General features: G+C 49.2%; 1 protein-coding gene across 4 annotated transcripts in view; it reads right to left on the bottom strand.

The window, feature by feature from the left end:
- The window catches only part of LRIG1 (leucine rich repeats and immunoglobulin like domains 1), a 112,720-nt gene that overhangs the window by 45,483 nt on the left and 46,000 nt on the right, over nucleotides 1-21,237 (bottom strand). For all 4 annotated transcript variants that reach the window (XM_061128120.1, XM_061128119.1, XM_061128122.1 and 1 more), the window contains exon 3: nucleotides 18,747-18,821. In XM_061128120.1, the coding sequence (XP_060984103.1) occupies nucleotides 18,747-18,821 (75 nt within the window). The remainder of the gene's footprint in view (nucleotides 1-18,746; nucleotides 18,822-21,237) is intronic.

Here is a 21,237-nt window from a genome sequence, read left to right as displayed (position 1 = left end):
GAAGGCAGTGATCAGAACCCAGGAGGACAGAGCATCCATGAATGCAAGGTTCAAACAAGGGATGTCCACACAACCCCCCTGGAGGACGTGAAGACGCTGCAGTGGGTACTTCTATAACTGATGGCTCCCCAGAACGAGAGTTGGGTGAGCTGGCTCCCTGCCAGGCGACACAATTGAGCTGCTGGCTTGCACAGAGCAAGCACCCCTCCCCAGGGCCCATTGATGCTGGTCTGCAGTCGGTGGGGCTGGGGGAGCACGAGGGTCCTCAGGGATCTGAGACCAACAGGCTGTGTCAGGAGCTCCTCGTAGTGGTGGTGGCTTTTCCTTCCCATCCACCTCACCACTCAAGACTTGAGAAAACGTAACCCCTGCAGAGGAACAACATGGAGGCCTCACTCAACATTTCCAAAGGAAACCTAACCTCGTTCCTCTCTGGGCTGGGCTCCCACTGCAGCCTCGGCCACCAGGCTGCCCAAAGGACTCAGGCGCTCAGGAGGCTGTGCGCGCCACCTGCCAGAGCAAGGGGCAGGACACGGGGCTGACTGGCCGCTGAGCCCCCGAGGAGGCACGTACCTCCTTCTCAGGAGATACAGGAGCTGGAGGAGGACTGACACATCTAGCGTTCCATTTGTGCTCACTAGGAATCAGGCTCTGGTTCAGCTCATTCAATCTTCATGACAACCCGAGAGGTGGACCCTGTTACCATCCCCATTTCACAGATGTGGGGGATGAGGAGTAGGAAGGCTAACCAACAGGAAGCAGTGCAGCGGGACTGGAGCCCAACACGACTCCTCATGCCACCCTCCCACCTGCGTGTGGAGCCGCCTTGTTAACAGAAACGGGTAGAATGACCCTGGGGAAGCGGGCTTCTCTGGACAGGACCCTGTGCCTCCCCCTCCTCCCAGCATCCACCAGGGCCACCCCTGATCCTGTGATTCCAAAGGAGGTAGCGCCCGACTACACATGGAGGAAGTGCACATTCTGCCACTACCCAACCGTCCCTCTCACACCCATACACACACACACTCATACACACACCCCCCCCCCAGACCCTCACCCCACAGCACATCAGCACACAGTTGCTGCAAGGCCCCGCCAAACCTTTCTATTTATGTTTAAGATGACGAGTGCAGGCCCTAAATAGGACTGTCAAAAGCAGTTCTTCCATCTTTAGGCAGTCAGTATCACAAGACAGAACCGGGTGCTTCTCATGGAGCAGAAGAGACTTGCACATCCCCTGCTCCACCCTCCAGAGAGGGTACACTGCGGCTCTGGGGTCCCCCAGCTAACAGCATGCAAGTCCAGCTGCCCTCTGGCTCTGGGCCACGCTGCTCTCTGGAGACGGCCTGTGGCTACAAGGACAGGGACGGGCCTGTGGTTGCTGGGGTGCTCCTGAGACTGCACCCCGCCCCCCGCCACCGGTGGCCACTGCCAGCTGTCCGTGGCTTGCCTGCCAGCACTGCAGCAGCTCTGCAGCTCCAGCCGTGGAGGAAGCTGCTTCAGCACTTGGCTGTGGCCTCTAAGCTGAGACCCTCCCGCCTCCAGAGAGTGACACCACTGATGGGCCTTTACAAATAAAGCCGGCCTGCTTCCTGCCCCATCTGGAAGACTTCTGATCTCCCGATCATATGATTTAGTATATCTCTTACCACGCAATTTCCCAAGCCTTCAGCATGCGACCTGACTGCACTCTGGGAGGGTGAAGGATGAGCATGGGCGGGATTAAGGAGTTGGCTTCTAAAACAGTCCTTCTTACCCACACTAGGGGGATAAGACTCGCTACAACATCAAAGTGGCACCGACTTCAGCATCTCACCCCTTCTGGGTTCCCACTCTTGCTCTCTTCCTTTCATGAAATCACAAGCTTTAATTTTCTCCTATGCTTCAGGTTTTAAAATATGTATCATCATGAACCTTAATGTCAAATGTAAACTAAAGACTTTTTAGAAAAAACATAGGAGAAATCTGCTTTGGGATCTCAAGCTAGACCAACTTTTAAAATTTGATACTACAAGCACAATTCATAAACTAAAAAATTAACATACTATAATTCTACCAAAATTGAAAACATTTGCTTCGGGAAAGATCCTGTTAAGATGAAAAGGCAAACTACAGACTAGGAGAACATATTTTCAAACAACACATCCAACAAAGAGCTATTATCTAGAATAAATAAAAGACTCTCAAAACTCAATGGCAAAAAACCCCAAACAATCCAATTAGAAAATGGGCAAAAGAAATGAACAGATATTACTCAAAAAAGAATACACAGATGGCAAATAATTACATGAGATGATGTTCAGCATCTTTAGCCATTAGGGAAATGTAAATTAAAACCACTAGGAAATAACAATATACACCTTGTGAATGGCTAAAATAAAAAATACTCTCAATATCAAATGTTGGTCATGCTGTGGAGAACCAGATTGTTCACTGCTGGCAGGAATGTAAGACAGTATAGCCACCCTGAAATAGTTTGGCACTTCCTTAGAAAATCTAAACATACAAGTATCATACAATGCAGCAAATACCCCCTAGGGCATTTCTCCCATAGAATGGAAATTTATGCTCACACAAAAATGCTCAAAGCCACTTTATTCTTATTAGCCTAAATCTGCAAACACCCCAGATGTCCCTCAGAAAATGCACAGTTAAACCAAGTATAGTCCCTTCACACTGTGGATACTCAGCAGTAATAAGGAACCAACTATTGATACACACCACAATGACCTAGATGCATCTCCAGAGAATTATATGCTGATTGAAAAAAAGCCAATCCCCAAAGGTGAGATGTTGTATGAAGCCATTTATATCAGTTCACTCACTCAGTCGTGCCCGACTCTTTGCGACCCCATAGACTGCAGCACGCCACGCTTCGCTGTCCATCATCAACTCCCGGAGCCTACTCAAACTCACGTCCATTGAATCGGTGATGCCATCCAACCATCTCATTCTCTGTTGTCCCCTTCTCTTCTTGCCTTCAATCTTTCCCAGCATCAGGGTCTTTTCCCATGAGTCAGTTCTTTGCATCACGTGGCCAAAGTATTGGAGTTTCAGCTTCAGCATCAGTCCTTCCAATGAATATTCAGGTCTGATTTCCTTTAGGATTCACTGGTTGGATCTCCCTGCAGTCCAAGCAACTCTCAAGAGTTGCTTCTCCAACACCACAATTCAAAAGCATCAATTCTTCGGCACTCAACTTTCTTTATAGTCCGACTCTTGCATCCATATATGACTACTGGAAAAACCATAGCTTTGACAGACGGATCTTTGTTGGCAAAGTAATGTCTCTGCTTTTTAATATGTTGTATAGGTTGGTCATAGCTTTTCTTCCAAGGAGCAAGCGTCTTTTAATTTCATGGCTGCAGTCACCATCTGCAGTGATTTTGGAGTCCCCCAAAATAAAGTCTGTCACTGTTTCCATTGCTTCCCTGTCTATCTCCCCATCTATTTATATCACGTTCCTCAAATGAAAATTATATACATGGAGAACAGACTAGAGGTTGCCAAAGGTATGGGGCAGGAAAGAGTTGGTGTGGGTATAAAAAGGCAGCACAATGCATGACCCAGGGATGGAAATGTTGTTTATCTTGTCTGTATTGAAGTCAATATCCTGTATGTATGAAATTTTGCAAGCAGTAGTCATTGGTGGAAACTGTGTTAAGGGTATAGAAGGATCTTTCAATGCAATTTTTTACAATAGCATGAGAATCCATAATGAACTCAAAAAGATTAATTAAAACATTAAAAAACATGGCAAAACAGCGGAATCAGAAACTCCGGTGAAATTTATGGTGGAATCAGCCAGCCAACCTGCTACCTCATTTGGTTTCCAGCAAAAATCTACCCAGTATGATTCAGTTCCAAGGGCCAAGCACCCAATGCTGCTGGACTCTGAAATTTTCAAAATCTAGGGATAAGCATAAATTGTTTCATTACTTTCCACTGATGAGGAAGGAATTACGGGGTGGGGGACGGGGTAGTTTGGACTCAGTGAGAAATGTGTAGCTGACAAAGGTGACTGGGAAGAACACTGCCTTCTGTCTGTGTATCAGGAGTTATAGCTCAGTTCAGTGTCCTGTGACTAGGCCAAGATCCAGCACTCTGTGGCCAAGCGGGAAGGCCTGCAGGGCGTCAACTAAGATGGTGGTGGACAGGAGTCAGGCCTGCCCTGCCAGACACAAGGTTCTCAGAACCCCATCCCTGGAACACCAGCCTAAAAGGCTCTGGAAGGGTTGCATATATTCCTCCCCTGGCAGTCCTGGCAGACTCCCAAAGCAGGTTCAGGAAAGGTACCCTCTCATTCTGCTCACCTCTGCATTTGCTAAACTTTTGTGACCTTCTTCATGAAGCAGCTCTTAGTATCTCATAGAATAAGGGCTTATTTCATGTGGGAGACACCACGCTGCACCCCCTCATTATTAAAGGCTCTACATATCCTGGGGTAAAGGAAGCTGCTACCCTTTAGCTCTGGGTTTCCTGAACTTCCTGACTACAGAGTAGTAATTGGGTTGGGATGGATGCACTGAGGGGTCTGCAGGGATTCTCCACCTTCACTGTGACAGAACCCTTTCCCCAATCATCATTTGACCCTCACAGGTGAGTGGAGACCAGGACAGCCCTTGTCCTGACACACCCTCCAGGGTAAGGGTAATTTCATGTCTAAGCAAACCGAGGTTTCCAAAGCTGCTACTAGAAAAGAACAGGATAAGGATTCACACTTGGACAATGAGACCCCTGGGCCCTTTCACATCCCCAAAGCCATGCTGACTTTCACAGGGTAACTTCAACTATTTTTCCTTCAGAACATTTGCTCAGATTTTCAAGAAATCAATGAAAACGAGTCCTCTTTCCTAGCTGAAAAGATCAGGCCCTCTAGGAAGTCCCCCAAAAGACCATTTCTGTTATTACTTGTCTCAAATGTGTCCCTTCACCTGGACAATATATTTCTAAAACTAACCAATATCTGCCTTACGCTTCATACTCACTTATTCTTGGATGAAACCATTCATTTAGTCCTTAGTTTATATTCAGTCAAGTGTGTATGGGGTGCCTATATGTGCAGCAGCTGTAAGGAAAAGGTAAACTAGATCACAGTAGAGCCGACCCCCTTCTCCCTGGAGTTGAGGAGTCACAGAAAGACGGAGGTGATGGACGTCAACATATGGGGACACAGCGCTGTTTGGGGAAGGCTGAGGGAGGGACAGCCATTCCAGACCAAGGTGACAACATGAACGAGGCCTGGAAGCAGGGCCCTGGGCTGTGAGGGCTCCCATCATGAGCAATGTGATGTAAAGTTCGAGGCAGGAAGTGGTGAGAAGCCAGGAAGAAAAGGAACTGGGGCCACCTCTGAAAGAGCGGAGATTTACCCCACAGGTGATGGGGAAGCCACAAAGGGTCCATCCTTCATTTCCTCATCCAACACTGACTGAGGGGCCACCGAGAGGCAGGCACCCCACTGGGTGGTAGGTGTGACATGCAGGGTGATGAGGGTGGAGCTCTGTGGGGTGGGGGGTCATGAGGGACAGAGAATGGAGACGAAGAGAGGGGCCAAACCCTGACCCCACTGGAACCGAGGCTGTGAGGACCCCTTCAGAGCTGGGGAGTGCGTCTCAGGTTTGGTGGTGACCAGGAGAGCTAGGATGTGAACCTTGTACCATCTAAGCAGCTTCTCGACAGGGGTATGCAGTTGGCCCATGAGACAGAACTCAAGCATCTGAGCCTCTGTGAGGAACCCAGGGTCCCACAGCTCGTGGGTCACCCACAACAGAAGCGCTCTAGTTTGCTACAGAGAATACACAGCCCAGGTGCCCCCTGGGGCCTGTGGGAGAGGAAGAAGCCATGTGTATCCTTAACCCTGGCTAAGTGTGGCTGGTAGGAACCAGGACCTTCCCTCACAGCTGAGGGAACAGAAGACTGAAAAGGAAACGTGTCTTGTGAAAGGCCCTGTAGCAGTGTCTCTGCAAGTGGCAGGGCTGGAAGCTGAGTGGGAGGCCACACTCACCGAAGAGATGCTTCTTCCTGTTCCCATTATGCTGGGAACGGCTTGCATTCTGAATTCAAGAGGTAGGAAGTGCCTTGTTGGGTGACAGCCTGGCAAAAGGACAGAATGGGGGGGTTTCCTGACAGCAGAAGAGTCGCCCCAACACCGCATGTCCAGTTGGAGGTGAACAGACACTGGACCAACAACAGTCTCTGCTCAAATGCCCATAAAGGAGCAGCGCGGGAGGGGCAGGCGGGGTCTCTGTCAACGTGCTGTGTGTCTTCTCTTCTCCACGGTGACCATGGGGCCACCGAGAAGGGGACAGCACAGACTGTGGCCGCGCCAGTAAACGGGTCTGATGGTACCCATGAAGCGTATAGCACTTTGTTTTCTGAATCCATCTCCCAGGACAATTTCCTGAGCCCTCCAGGAGCTGGGATTCTTTTTCAGGGAACAGGGGAAAGTGAAGACAGGCGTGAGACTCTTACTTGGAACCACAGAATTGCTGGAGCATCCCCAAATCAGGGCTCTTGTTAACACACACTAGAGAATGAGTGGGAGGGGGAAGAGCCTCGAGTGGTGAAAGGGTTTATCGTGGCTGTCGGCAAGGCCAGGAGGAGGGGGACCCCTGGAAGGGCCAGTCCTCACGCTGTCTCCCAAAACCAAACAACAATTATGGGGCAGAAAAACTTCACTCTGCACACTGATAGCCACTGCTTTTCCACACACAAAGAAGAATGACACTCGGAGAAAACGTCACATTCCCAACAAGTCCAAGAGAAACTTTCTCTCTTATTTCCAAAGTTCTAGTTACTCTCTGTGACCTGGTGAAGGGGCCAATTCCAAACACAACCCTCACAGAATACCAACGGATAATTACCCACAGTGAATGTCAGGACCAGAAATCTGCTGTATTACAGTACAGTTTTTTGGTGGAATCGGAGGGGACATTCACTGCGTATATCTCATGTTTACATATTCTTTTTTTTTTCCCCTAATTAAGAGTAAAGTTCAGTGACTTCCCTGGGTGGTCCAGTGGTTAAGAGTTCACCATCCAATGCAGAAGGTGCAGGTTTGATCCCTTGTTGGGAGCTAAGATTCCACATTCTGTATGATCAAAAAAACATTAAACACAAAACAGAAGCAATACTGTAACAAACTCAGTAAAGACTTTAAAAATGGTCCACAAAAATTCAAGTCTTACTTTCAGAATTATAAAGAAAAAGATTTATAAAGTCTGATATAAGTTTTGCCTATTGTTTTACTATAAAGAGATACCCCCCCCACACACACCACGATCATAATGGGGCTTCTCTGATTTATAAGCAGAATCCAAATGACAGATGGGTCGTCTGGCTTTCAGGAGGTAAAAAATAAATAAATAAATAATCCAGATTAAGGGGCAAACCCAGAGTCAAGTTCTGTGATCACCAATGAGCTGGTCATGCCTCACCAGGCCAACCAGGCTGTCACATACACCACGAGGCCAAAAGCATCTCCTACTCATTTTAAAGGGCTAACCTTGTAGTAGAAACTGTTAGTTGCCGAGTCGTGTCTGACTCTCTGCAACCCCACGCACTGTAGCCTGCCAGGCTCCTCTGTCCATGGAATTTTCTAGGCAAAAATATTGCAGTGGGCTGCCATTTCCTTCTCTAGCGGATCTTCCTGACCCAGGGATCAAATCCGGGTCTCCTGCACTTCAGGCTGATTCTTTACAATGTGAGTCACCAGGGAAGCCCAACTTTGCAGTATCTTTCCATTAAAAGAGGTAACTAAAACCTCTAACAGGGACTCCAGAATTATAAGTACTAAATTAAAAGTCAGCCTTCTTATTTATTTTTCCACCAACTGGAAAGAAAAAGAAAAAAAGAAAAAAGAAGGTGTGAAGGTGAGGAAGGCAGGGGAGCCTGCAGATTTTAAGTGACAGGCATCAGAGGGGAGGAGACACACAAAACCTTTCCTTGCAATTACCCAGCTGTGACTCATTAATTTTATCTGCACGTGGAAAGGACCTGGAAAGGAGCTTAAAAAAAAAACCCAAAACACTAATAAACCCCCAACCCCCCAGTCCCAAGGTTTTCCTTGACCTGCTCTGGGATGCAGCCTGGGCATCCAGGCTTGTTCAAGCTCCCTCGGTCTTCCCACTGTGCAGCGCGGGGTGGGGGATACTGTGGGGACGTCTGCACGGCCCTGCTGCTCCTGCACCTCTGCCCGGCGAGGAGCAAAGAGAAGGGAAACCAACTCTCCCGGGGCACGCAACGGCTCCCGCGGCAGGAATTAATACAGGAGAAAGCTAAGCAGCACATACATATATACACACATGCACACAAGGGTGGACGTTAACAAGCCACAGTGGGGAATGGCAAGTAGAGTCTGTTTTCAGGGAAGTGACGAGCCTCTGCCTCTGCTTCTAACACCAACCTCCTGGCTTGGTGTGGAGAACACCAACCTCCGTGGGCACACAGACACCAAAGCAAGGCCAGCTCCATGCACGCCTTCTGTCTGACGCACCTCCACTAGACGTCAGAGCCTGCGCGGAGACCCGTGGTGTTTAGTGAGTCCCACGGCTCGGTGTGCTGGCACACACCACTGCACGAGTGAGCGAACCAAGGCCCAGAGGTGATGGAGGCAGCGTTCTCTAAACCAGGCTCCATGAGGCCCTCTGACACAGGAGGCGCTGTGAGGTGAAGACACGGACACCTCCCTCTCCCCAGACTCTAGGGGAAGGAGCCCGCTCTTTACCAACTGATCCCAGCAGCCCGCCTCTCACAGCCCTCCCCACTGAAGAGAAGCTTCTTTGTCCCCAAAGAGACTACAGCTGTGCAGCTGAGTAGAGACCAGTGGCCCCCAGAGAGGGGACCCGGGAGGGCCACCTGGCTGCACCCTGCAGCCCTGGGCACAGATTTCCTGCTCTTGTTGAAGGGGTGGGGAGAAAGAACCACACGTTGGCACCTTTATCTCAGCTGCCTGCGTCTGAAAGGCTTCCAGGAAGTGAGGAAACTGTGGAGGAATTTGCCTTGAAGTGGTGTGTTGGAGGGCAGAGGGCCACTGTCTGAGGAGCTGCTGGCAGAACCGAACAGGCCTGGGGGCTGCAGACACCTGGGAGCAGGGCGAGTCGTCTGCCCTGCACCCTCACAGGATGGGCGACCAGAACCAGCTCAGAACAGGCAGCCTCTGAGAGTGACTGGGGGTGAGGGGACAGTCAGGCTGATCTTCAGGAGGACTTCCTGTCTCCCTGCATCTGTAGATGAAAATCATACCGAGGGCCTCTCAACGTTCACAGGTGGGAACACAACCTGAAGAGACACCCGCCTCATGGGGCACAGCCTCTCATCCACACCGGAGAGCCACATTGGAGCCTTGCGGCTACAGGCCAGAGAAATTCCCCTCCTGACACAATCTGAAATGTCAGCACATGAAATGAGAAGACCTTCCCAGGTTCCCAGACCACACATTTCCCCATGTACAGTGAGCACAAAGCCCAGAGGTGCACAGAAATGAGGTCAAGACTCACCTCTGCCACTTTCTGTGTGACCTCAGGCAAGTGTCTTGCCCTCTCTGTGCCTCAGACCTGTCATCTGTAAAAAGTGCTTAACAACAGACCCCGCGCCTCCTCGGCCTGCAGCGGCAACACTACGAGATGAGGCCTGGGCACAGACACACAAAAATGCCCGCCAACATCTGTGACCACATAGAGAGACTGTCGCAATTTTCTCTCTCAAGAGGCTGAACCATCACGAGTCTGGGGATGCTCTGAGCATTTCTGAACTATAAAACTGGACAGTTTCGTATGACTCAGCTTAAGTACACTGGGTAAACTGGCCCGTCTTTAAAACCCTTGCCTTTGAACAGGCAGGGGGAATCTAATATTCCATCTGCATGGCCTGACAATGACAGGCCTCATGAAAGGAAGGCCCGGCATAAATGCAAACACATTTCTTCCACTTGGGCTGTAGAAGCTGAAAATGGCTCCCAGGTGTGAGCCGACACAATCGGCCCAGTCTGCTTCGCAAGGTCACCACGGGGGTCAAAGTCAAGCCGGCCATTTTCGGATTAGGTGCACACGCTGGCGAGCCTTCCCCCGGGGTAAGTGGATTACAGAAGCCACCTGCAGGAAGTGGGCGCGGGGGAGGAGGGGGAGGAAACGGGCGCCTGGAAGGAGGCTGTGGACATGGGCGGGAGACTGTGCCATGGGCCAGGCAGCTCCCCGTCCCTTCCCAGTGCTGCCAGGTCAGCACCCACTTCCCTCTAAGACCATCCACACTGCACCCGCACCCCATTCCCACTGGATCTGGGACTCTATTTAAAGCTTACATGGTCATCAGAAAAAATGAGGGGGGGGGGGGGAAGAAAAGAGCCAGAAACACCACGAAGGCCAACTCTGGCCAACAGACCCTAAGATACTGAGTTCCCAAAAAAAGGCAGTGTCTTCAGTGACCAAGCTCCTACTCCATGGGCGCGCCCCTTCCTCCGTTCCCCAGACCCCACAGCTGGAGTTTGCTTCACTTTCTCAGCAAATGACATGCAGATGGACTGCTCATCTGGCTGCCTCGCCACCCCCACTCTCAAAGAGAGAGAGAGAGAAAAAAAAAATATGGAAAGAAAAGAGAAGGAAAACGACAAGTCAGGGCTGTGTGTCATTTGGCAGGCTTGCCTCAGAGGCCTTGACGGCTCCTTTCCCAGTGAAAGGCTCCCTGAGACTCCGGGCGAGAGGCGATCCACACTACAGAATCCAGGGGAGCTTACAGGACAGAGGGCTGCTTTGTCAACTGGGTGTTTTAACTTTCTGTTGCGAGGCCCACTGGTCATGTCCAGCATCTGAGGCGGCTGTGGGTCTGAGAACCAGGGTCCTGCCCTGGTTCCGGCAGCAGCGTGCTGGCCCTTCGGAGCAGCCTGCCTGCTGGCAGAAGAAAGAGTGGGGAGCGGGGAGCAAACTGGCCTTACCGTGGAAGCAGCCATGTCTTATGGACATTTCTCCCACTGCTCCTCCAAGTGGCCAGCGTGTCGGCTAAGCACCGCGCTGCCCCATCTTGAGGCCCATAACCAACGTTCCCATATGGGGGACGAGGAAGGGGATCCACAGAACATCACTTCGTCTGGGAACCTTCCTTGTCTTGTAGCCCATCAGTGACGGTGGTGAGAAGCCCGAGACACTCCCCAGGCCTTGACTGTGTATGGCAACTGCCGGTTTACTCATCTTTCTCTGTGGCAAGACTGAGAGTCCCTCGAGGGCAAGGGCTCCGGTGTGCAGGGCTCGTTCATCAGCCCTGGGCTCCACGTGGGGCACACGCTGGCACCCCTCTCCTCGGCCTTGCACGTGGGTCCTGGGCCCTGACATTCTCTTCCTCCGCTTTCCTTTCGGTTCTTGTACCCCCTGACAGCCTGGACGGCAGCCTGCCAGGTGCAGAAGGCTGGGCAAACAAGAGTGAAGGACTGGGGTCACAGACATCTTGGGGTGGGAGGAAGGTGTGGGCCCCATGTTCTGATCCCCCATCAGGGCCGACAGCACTGCTGCGCTTGTCTTTCAGATGTTCCTTTTAACTTCCGCCTGGCACAGAGCAGCACCACTCAAGTCTGAGTCAAGGGCAAAGTTTCATCTGATAACAGTGACTGATAACCTGCAGAAAGGTAAGCGGTGCTAACAGCGGCTCCTGGCCCAGGCCCTCCTGCCCAGGGACGCAGGCTATAAGGAGGGCTGCAACACCCAACACCGAGGCGGGAGGCAGGAGCAGGTCTCCTGCCAGGAGAGGGTGCTTGCTGAGAGGCTCCCTGCCTCCCAGGAACTTGTGAAGGTCTGATGGGGAGGCCGTGTGATCACCCATCAACAGGCAGAGCTGTGCTGCCCACGCTCACTTGATGTCCACTGCTTTCAGCACTTTCCTCAGAAATAAATACCTTAACCAGGGCTTGGAGCCCCACCGCCCCAAATAAATGCCCGTGCCCACACAGGTGACATGGGGAATTTGTCTAAGTAATTTCCTGCCCTGCAAAAGCTGAGCAGCTTGGTTAGTAAGGAGTCTCCCACCCCCACCCATCACTACAGATGCTCAGGTAGTGGTTCTCAAAAGAAGGGCAGGGGGTTGCCAGACCAGCAGCACCAGCATCACCCAGGACTTTGTGAGTAGAGCAAATTCTGTAATCACACCGCACCCACACCCGCCATACCAGAAACTGTGGCTGGGACCCAGCCATCCTATGGTCCAGTGAGCCTTCTAGGCGATTCTGGTAAATGGCCCCGTTTGAGAACCACACAGGTGATGGCGAAGCCACAGTCTCCCAAGGTAATGGGTGTGACATTTTATCCAGAGGAAGGAATTCGTTCACACGCACCCAGAGAAATCTGGGCAAGAAAGGCAGAAGGCGAGCACGTCTCTGAAGACACAGAAGAGGACCCGAAGCCCCCGCTTTACCGTGTTTTCCTGTTGTGCTGTCTTCTGACGAGGGCCCTGGCTTCCCTTCAGCATCTGGGATCTGAACTGGACATTCACGCTTGACTTACGGCCTTTCAAACCAGGGCTTCCCTGGTGGCTCAGATGGTAAAGAATCTGCCTCAAATGGGGAGAACTGGGTTCAATCCCTGGGTTGGGAAGACCCCCTGGAGGAGGGGCATGGCAACCCACTCCAGTATCCTTGTCTGCAGAATCCCCAAGGACAAAGGAGCCTGGAGGGCTATAGTCCATGGAGTCACAGTCAGACACAACTGAGGGACTAAGCACAATGTTCAGTTTCTCCCTAAGCTTTTCAGTCACTACTAACTCCATGATTCTGATGAGAATGTCCAAAAACCCAAAACAAATACGATGCCAAGAACCCACAGGGGTTCTTTTACTCCAATTCCCGAGCTGACTGGTCTTCCTTCACCAGCAAGGCTAAACTAGGTTATTATTGGATGACACAGTTCAGAAGCAGAAATAGGGGGAAAAAACTGCCCATTTTCTCTTAAACTTGGTTAAGTCCACTCTTAACCTGATGATTCATGGATGGTCCAGCAAGTTCCCCCAGAGGAAAGATGGGTAACCCCTCAGCTTGGGGAGAATTCTGATGTCCGCCTTACACAAACCTGTACTCCCCACAGGTCCACCTCTGTAACATGATGTAAAGAGCTCCACTGTCCACAGTTACCAGTCAACTTTTTAAGACAAGCTATGATTTCACACTTAGGGGGAGAAACTTCATGGTAAAAAAAAGATTTCAGCATCAACTATTATGTCTACAAATGATGACCTTCTTCCAGGTGAAGCAACAGAGAGAAAGTTTCAAGGGCAGCAAAGTAAAGGCAAGAGGTCTGAACCCAAGCTACACCCACACACGGCTTTAGCAATGCCCAGAAACTATTTATTACTCAGGAAAACTTCACCTGATTACTAACAGTCTCCGCTCAGGTCCCAAAGTCCAGCCGAATTTTCTGAAGAGGAGTCCGGGGCTCCTTTCTCCCTGGCTTCTGGGCTGGGCCCTCAGAGACCTGGATTCCAGCACTGGGAAGCAGCCCAGGTCCTCACTGCCTTGCGTTAAGGCTCTCGCCTTTCAATTACTCTTTAATGTGACCTCATCTGCCCAAGAACGAGCCTGCAAAGAAGACTAATCTAGCCCCTTTCTTCTAGAGGGTCTGCTAGGCAGAGGGAGAGTTAAATATCACTACTGATTTTACATCCACAGCAGACCTGGCCCAGAAGAGTTCGCTCCATCCTTCCCAGCTTTGGGGTCCCTCAGCCCCACCCAGCGCTCCTTCCATCTAACTGGCTCCAAGCGTGGTCACAGACAGGACAGCAGGTTTCAGTCCTTCCAGGTTTTATTCTCTGGAAGTAACAATAAAGTAATGCTAAGTACTCCATGCCTTTAATCAGTTTTTCTTCAGTTAAGAGGTCACGGCAAAATACACAACTGTGTAGTTCATTCTGCTTCTGATATTTTTATTTAAATGATTCAATTCTAAGTCTTCCAGGTACATTTGCTAACAGGAGAGAAAAATACTTTACTCGAAGGAAAAAAAAGATGAGTTTTCAGGAAGCTGAGAGGGTGGGGATAGGGGAGGTGATTGCTTAAGGAGCAGGGGGATTATTTTGGGGTGATGACAACGTTCTGAAATTAGATTGTGTTGAGGGGTGTGTTGTGTTTGAGGAAGTGCACCTGAAATTTGTTTAAAACAGTGTTTTATGTTAGTTTTCTCTCAATTAAAAAAAATAAAATAAAATGTTTCCCTGAAAAAAAAAAAAAAGCTTTCAGAAAAGTTTATTTCCCCCAGATTCGAAGTAAAAGATTAATATTTTGCTGTGTTTCCAAACGCAACATAGACCTAAGGATTTTAACAGCACAAAGTCACAGGTAACAGTGTCTGAGGAGTCTTAGCCTAGATCTCCTACCTGATTGAAGCCAAAGGAGGGAGAGGAAGCCACGAAACATGGGTAAGGGACAGGGTCCAAGACACACCACCAAGAGGAAAAGAACTTACGAGGACAAAGCCGAGGGTGACATGGCTAACACACACGAAACAAAGCTGCTGGGCTTTACAACTCAAGTTGGTTTTACAGCAAGCATTTTACTCCTAGGGCTGAAGGGGGAAAAAAACACACACAGAACCATTTCCACTGGAACCAATCTCCTCAATGATACAAGTGCAGTAACACCACAGGAAAAGCGGAAATTTTTCTTCCCCAGAAATGTCACTTATGCATCACATGAAATTACTATTGCTGTGGGAATTGTAACTTGAGTTTCCTGGACTCCAAATTAGAAAGAAAGAAAGAAAAAAACATGAAAATCTACCAGCAGAGTCTGCCCCCACTGGACAAAAGTCTGTTTCTTTTTCTGAGAAGCATTTCATGAAATCTAGCTCCCTCACTCCGACCCAATCCTATTAAAAGCTTTCCTTGAGTTTAATGGTTTTTGGTTATTAAGGACAAATGGCTTTGTCCTTATCTGCAGAACACAATGCAAATAAAAATCTGCTCTTTGACAAATACATTAATTGAATTAGATTCCTTTAATCAGACATTGTTAACCAACTGAAATTTTCCTGAAGGACTCCAGTTCCCAAAAACTCTAGAAAACTCTGTCCTGAGGCCCTAATAGTAAAGCCAGGCTTGAAACAAGTCCTTTTCCCCACACAGTCCTCCCAAGTGTGACCTCAGCGAAGCAGGGTGCTGGTGTGCGGGTGATGAGAGCTCTGTCATGTGAGCGAGGAACCAGGGTTACTGACACAGACTCGGGAGACAAGAAACCAAACACAGAGATGGAGAGCTGACTTGGACAGGCAAACAAAATCCAGAGGCAAAAGTCCCTAATCTCAGGTGTCTGAACTGAAAACCACAAAGCTGCTATCTGTCCTAAAAGACATAAGGCAGCAAGAGCAGTTATGGGACAGCAGGGTCAGTGTTTCTTTTGTGACATTATTGCCTCAACTCTCAGTTTCCTGGTCATGGAAAGGATATAAAAGCTGCAAGTGCACCTTTTTGAGTATTTCAACCCCTTCATCCACCTGTCCCTGTTCCTGTTTGGTCCCCTGTCCCTGTTCACACTATCATCAGAGATACAGCTGGATATTTGCCTGGTCCCCCTCTTTCCTCTGGCCCACCTGCCTACAGCCTTGTCCCCAGAAAGTCGTCCCAGCTCCTCAGCCATGTGGTCCCTTGGCAAGTTCTGATTATTTACCTCCTCCTCCTCCTGCCCAGGAAGGGGAGAATCTGGAGACTATAAGGGCTACCAAGGTGAATGCTAATTAAGCTAACTGACCTATCACATCCACAGAGAATACATCAGGAACCTCCTAAGTGTGATGATGTTGGAGCCCAGGTCACTCTGGGCTCCAACTGCGAGGGCACAGAGGTTCCTACTAAATGTTTGTTGAATACGTGACACCTTTTACTGCTATTCTTCTGAAAAACCACAAACATACCAGCACAACTTGCCCTTCAAAGCCTGAATGGTGGGCTCCCCTGGTGGTTCAGTGGTAAAGAATCCACCTGCCAGTGCAGAAGACCCAGGTTCGATTCCTGATCTGGAAAGATCCCACATACCGTGGAACAACTAAGCAAGCCCATGTGCCAGTGCTCCAGAGCCCGGGAGCTGCAACCAGTGAAGCACGCACACCCTAGAGCCCACGCTCCGCAACAAGAGAAGCCACAACAGTGAGAAGCCTGTGCACTGCAACTAGAGAGTTGTCCTCGATTGCTGCACCTGAAGAAAAGACTCAGCAGCGACCAAGACCCAGCACAGCTGTAAATAAACAAATAAAATAAATCTTGAAAAAAAAAACCAACAGCCTGAACTGTTGGAATTATCAATCGTGGCTGGATGGAGATGCAAGGTGTTTCCCCTTAGAGGTCAGGCTGAGAAAGTCACGTTCACCTGCTGTCCGCTCTCCCCTGCTCTTTGCACAACTCACTTAGGAAATACAGGAAGGCGTGAAGGAAGACAGCACATTTATCTATAATCCTGCTACTGTGACGTCATGCTGTTAGCCTGACTCCCAGGCAGTAAATCCACGAGTCTAAGATCGGCGAACACAGGCCCTTTAGACAGAAGGAAGGTAAAGACCCTTCAGCGTCTGTCATTTCAGAGAATTCACTGACCAAGTTACATGGAGCCCAGCTTCAGGCCAAAGGGAGTATCTGCCAATACAAACCTGCATTTTCCAAACTGAATCAGAATTGGGAGGGAGCCCTGTTTTCTTTTTCCTTCCTACTTTACATATTTTAACGCTGTCTAATGGAATAGCAGGAACAAGGCCAACCAGCCCCCCTGCTTTAGACACCTGGGCCAAGGAACAGAAATGTATTTTTAGTCAGCAGAGCAAGGAGTGATTCACAGCGCCACAGGCCCCAGGGCAAACGGGGGGCCCTGCCCGTCCTGGCACAGGGTGGGTCACAGTCACCTGCCATGCTCCTGCCCCCATGTGGGGGGAGAGAGAGGAGCCGTGCACGGGCGTGTGCTCAATCTCCGCTCACCTCTCTGTTGCGCAACTCACAGGAGCTCAGGCAGCCTCGGTTTCCTGTCTGGTAACATAAAGATGGTCTCTGTGGCCTGGGCTTCCCAACCAAGGGAAGAACAAGGGATGGGGAAGCCATGCTTCTCAACCTTGAATGAGTGCGCCAATGGCCAGAGGCCCCAGTGAAAACGGCTTCAGACCAGCAGGACTGGGATGAGGCCTGGGAGTCTGCATTTCTAATGAGCTCAGTACTGACAGCACACTGCTGGGCCAGGAATGGCCCTTTAAATAGCAAGGCATTAGAAGCATCTTCCGGTGCGCTGCTCTATAAACATACCAGGGATTGACATGTCCTTAACTGGCCTCAGGTACGGATAACTCATTTAACCAGCAATGAAACACCTTCCAGATGCTAGAACACCACAGGCCAAACAGGTGCAACAAGAAAATTAGATCCCTGACTGATCATCTTGGTACAAAGAACCATATGCATCATTCCAGCACTTCACAGGTACAAGAAGTGACTCACAGACCCTGTGGCCCTAAAGGTGAGATCATGCCAAGGCCCAAGGGGCCAGGTGACAACTAGCCACCAGCCAGCAGTCGCTTCCACCTGTCAAACACCTATTCTGGCTTGTGCAAGACATTAGACGTTTCCTGTACCTCATGCTCCCCTCGAACTTTGGACTCACTGCCCCTTCATGTACAACACAAGGGGAACAGGAACACATCCCATAGATGAGGAAAATGAGATTCAGAGAGATGAAGCTGTCTGTTCAGGACACAGGGTTGGGTCACAATTCTAAGCCCCTGCTCCCCAACCCCACAACACCTGGAAAAGGGTTAAAACCAAGACTGTGTGTCCCAAGGCTGGGCGATCTTCTGAACACAGGCCCTGCAGCCAGGAAAACCCAGAGACCTGTAAGCCGCACTAGTTATCGGACAGATGAAGCCTTCTCCCCAATTCACTCTGCTCAGGTCAGTGTCAGAATGATACCTCCAGGTGAGTGGACGAGTTACACCACCAGTAAAATCACAATCAAATAAAAAGGGCAGGGCTGGAGTGGAAACAGGAAATTTGGCGTGAAGAGGGAGGTGCTCTGCTGGGGAAGCTGCCAATAAAGGCTGGTCTAGAAAATAGCTGGACTTGTGACTGGTGTATCTGGAAAGACCTCTGAGTTTCAAATAAGCAAGCACCTCCGTCTGACTGCGGGAGAAGTGGGGTAACTCACAGTACTTAACTACCCAACAGGGTACTTTTGGCCCCAACAGTGACATACCCAGGGCATCTCCCTTTCTTCCTCAAGAAAGGTCCCTTTATTCCCTTTCTCATTTCCAGTATGTTGTCTATAACAGTCGACAGGTTTTATGCTGTGTAACACTTGACCATGACAAAGAAATCCTTACTTTCATGCTAATGTCGGAAGGCTGATGAGTTTTTTGTTTTTTTTTTTAAGCCCTGAAAGTGAGCTGAGTCACATTACCAAAGTCACTGCCACAAAGATGAGCCTGCTGTCTCATCACTCATACAGTGTTCTTTAAGTTCAGTTTAGGCACTCAAACTGCCAGCTTATCCATTAGGAACAAGACATTTAGTACCCCTGGGTATTAAAAAGATAATTTCCTGCCAAGCTAGAGATGAGGCAAAACTTCCAGTTTTTAATTCTACACACCCCGAAACAGCAAGCAACATATTTGTCATGATCACTAGAGGTACATGGAGTAAGACCATTTTTTCCAGTGAGCCCAGGAATACAAGTTTCCCTGATACCCAGTGTCAGCAACATGATACCATAGCCTCCCCACACAGCCCCAGGTCTCCCAAACGGTACCACTTACAGAAAGAGAGAGATGATATGAGATGAGGCAGTGCCCAGGGATGGTATGGCTGTCAACTCATTGTTATTGAGGTACCTATAATGACAAGAAGAAGAAATGAATCAGTTAAATCATTAAAATTAGTCGTATGGAATCACAGATATACAAGGACATTTTTTAAAGAATGGTCATGGGCAAACTGCTATGCTGTAACGCTGAATACGAGAATCTAAAAGCAAGTTTTTAATAGGAGAGAAGTTATACCAGGTCATAAACACTACGTACCACACTCATAGTTTAGGAATAAACACACCCAGGACACGTCCCCTGTCCTCTAGGAGCTTCCACTCTAGCTCAGAAATCAAGACTAACAGACAAGGGACTATGAACACAGGCAGAGATGCACGAATGAAACAGCAGCTCCCCAAGACCATCCCTGAGAGTGCTCCTTGTGGGCTGAAGGACCAGAGCCCACTCCAGCTGGGATCACCGCCTTCCCCCACTGTTTTGTACGCATCCACCACGTGGCTCTGCCCTCACCAAAGGGCCACAAGCGTGCACCCAGCGCCACAGATTCATGCGCTCCTGTGGGGGGTTCCTGGTGCTGGAGACGCATGAACTAATGACTGGTTCTTAGAGGTTCTTATCTATTTGTGTGAACTCTGATGAAGCCTCCAGACGTGTCTTCCAGGAATACATCCATATACACATACTTTGGCATGCAGGCAATCTGAAAATCCTCTGCAGACCAGAGACCCTCCCCAAGCTCCCATCCTGCTTGAATATTCTATGTCTGTACTTCCACAATTCTCAACTCTTAATGGAAGGGGAAGCCCAAAAACCAGAACACAGCTCGCCTGGGCCATCCCCAGAGGCTCTGAAATCCAACTTCCTTACATGGATAAGTATTTCCAAGTTGGGGAAGAGACTCCAAAATCAGATTTGCAAAGTGAGCCCCGAAATCCTTAGGATAGCCAAAGCACGGTGATCAGGCTTTTTGACAGGGACAGGCTGGAAAGAAATGGTATCTGAGATGCAGAATCAAGGATAATGCTGGTTTATCTTATTCTTGTTTTTTTACACAGTATGTCTTACGCAGAGCATCCAGTTACGGTTTGAAGACAAGGCCACTGAAATGACAGCTGCATTCACACAAGCTTACGCGAGAATTTGCTTGAATAGAATAATCTGGTTGTCTGCCATCTTTTATAGAATGAATGGGCAGGGGGAGGAAAAGGCCTTGAATTATCCCATTCGCTTTCTTCAGTGCCAAAGCTGGTTAGAGATGAAGCCTGGCAATTACTGGGCTGAGGGACACAGAATGTCTATTTCAACAGCTTCATGACTGAAGCATCTGGCGGAGAGAAAGCAGATCTGTATCACGTGGCAAAGCCTTTCTCCACTTAAAGGGCCCTTGTTTGTGTGCTGAAGTAGACGATTAATTACTTTAACAGTCTCTTATCTGACTGCCCCTAAAGCAGACTACTTCTGCTTCACCTTTTATCTCTCCACCCCTGCTGTGATCCGTTTCCCATCTTGGTACAGGGATGCTGAAAACTCACCATCTGTTGGAATCTATTAATAAATTTTCACAGTACCATAAATGTACGTATTCCTCGACGAGATCCTCAGATCTTACCAGGGCAAGGAAAGCTAAGGTCAAGGGCCTGTTGCCAAGAAGGCAGCTTGCTTACAAACTCTTCATTTCTTAGAGATTTATTCTAAAACACAGATGCGGGGGTGGGGTGGGGGTGTCATAATAATTATAGCAGCAGCTAACTTACTGAGGGCTTATTATGTGCCAGGCCTGACTCTTGAAGGCTTTTCAATATATTAATCTGTCCTTAGAGCCCCACTAGGCAGGCCCCATTAACATTTCCATTGTACCAATGAGGAAACTGAATCACTAAGATGTTAAGTAATTTAACTGAGGTCACCAGCAGTAAAAGGCAGTGGCCCTGGGGGTCAAGCCCCAATGTCTAGGTTCTTAACCATTACTTCCATTGATTCATAGCTGCAGCAGCAACTCTACAGCATTATGTAACTGCACTGTCCGACTCTGGGTTCGGATCCAGGTGCTAGTACTGTTCTCTACCTTACAGGTAAGGTCTCTAAGTTTAAGTCACCATCCTAAGGTGACAGAGAGAGAGAGAGAGAGAGAGAGAGAGAGAGAGAGAGAGAGAGAGAGAGAGAGAGAGAGAGGCCTGGACAAGAGGTGAACGAAGTATAACTGCAAGCCATGGGAGAGCCACAGCTGAAAAGGCTAGCAGGTAAAAAGCTCATAACCTCATGGTAACATGGTAGCTGTCTTTCAATTGTCAGTAAGGACTTCTCCGCAGGAGAACTTTCGCTGAATGAGTTCGGTCTCGGGTCACCCTGTTGCATACACAACAAACTGCTCCACCCAACTCCTAGGAATGATAACTGAACAAGGAAAGGAGGCATCATTATCATATCTCAAATCGTGACTGAAATGCTGCAAACAGAGCGTGCAGGTGTAGCCAGCAGTGCT

This window comes from Dama dama, chromosome 24 (genome assembly GCF_033118175.1).
Source record: "Dama dama isolate Ldn47 chromosome 24, ASM3311817v1, whole genome shotgun sequence".
NCBI classification, from domain to species: Eukaryota; Metazoa; Chordata; class Mammalia; order Artiodactyla; family Cervidae; genus Dama; species Dama dama.
Note: the sequence above shows the minus strand (reverse complement) of the source record. Positions and strands in the feature narration are given on the sequence as shown.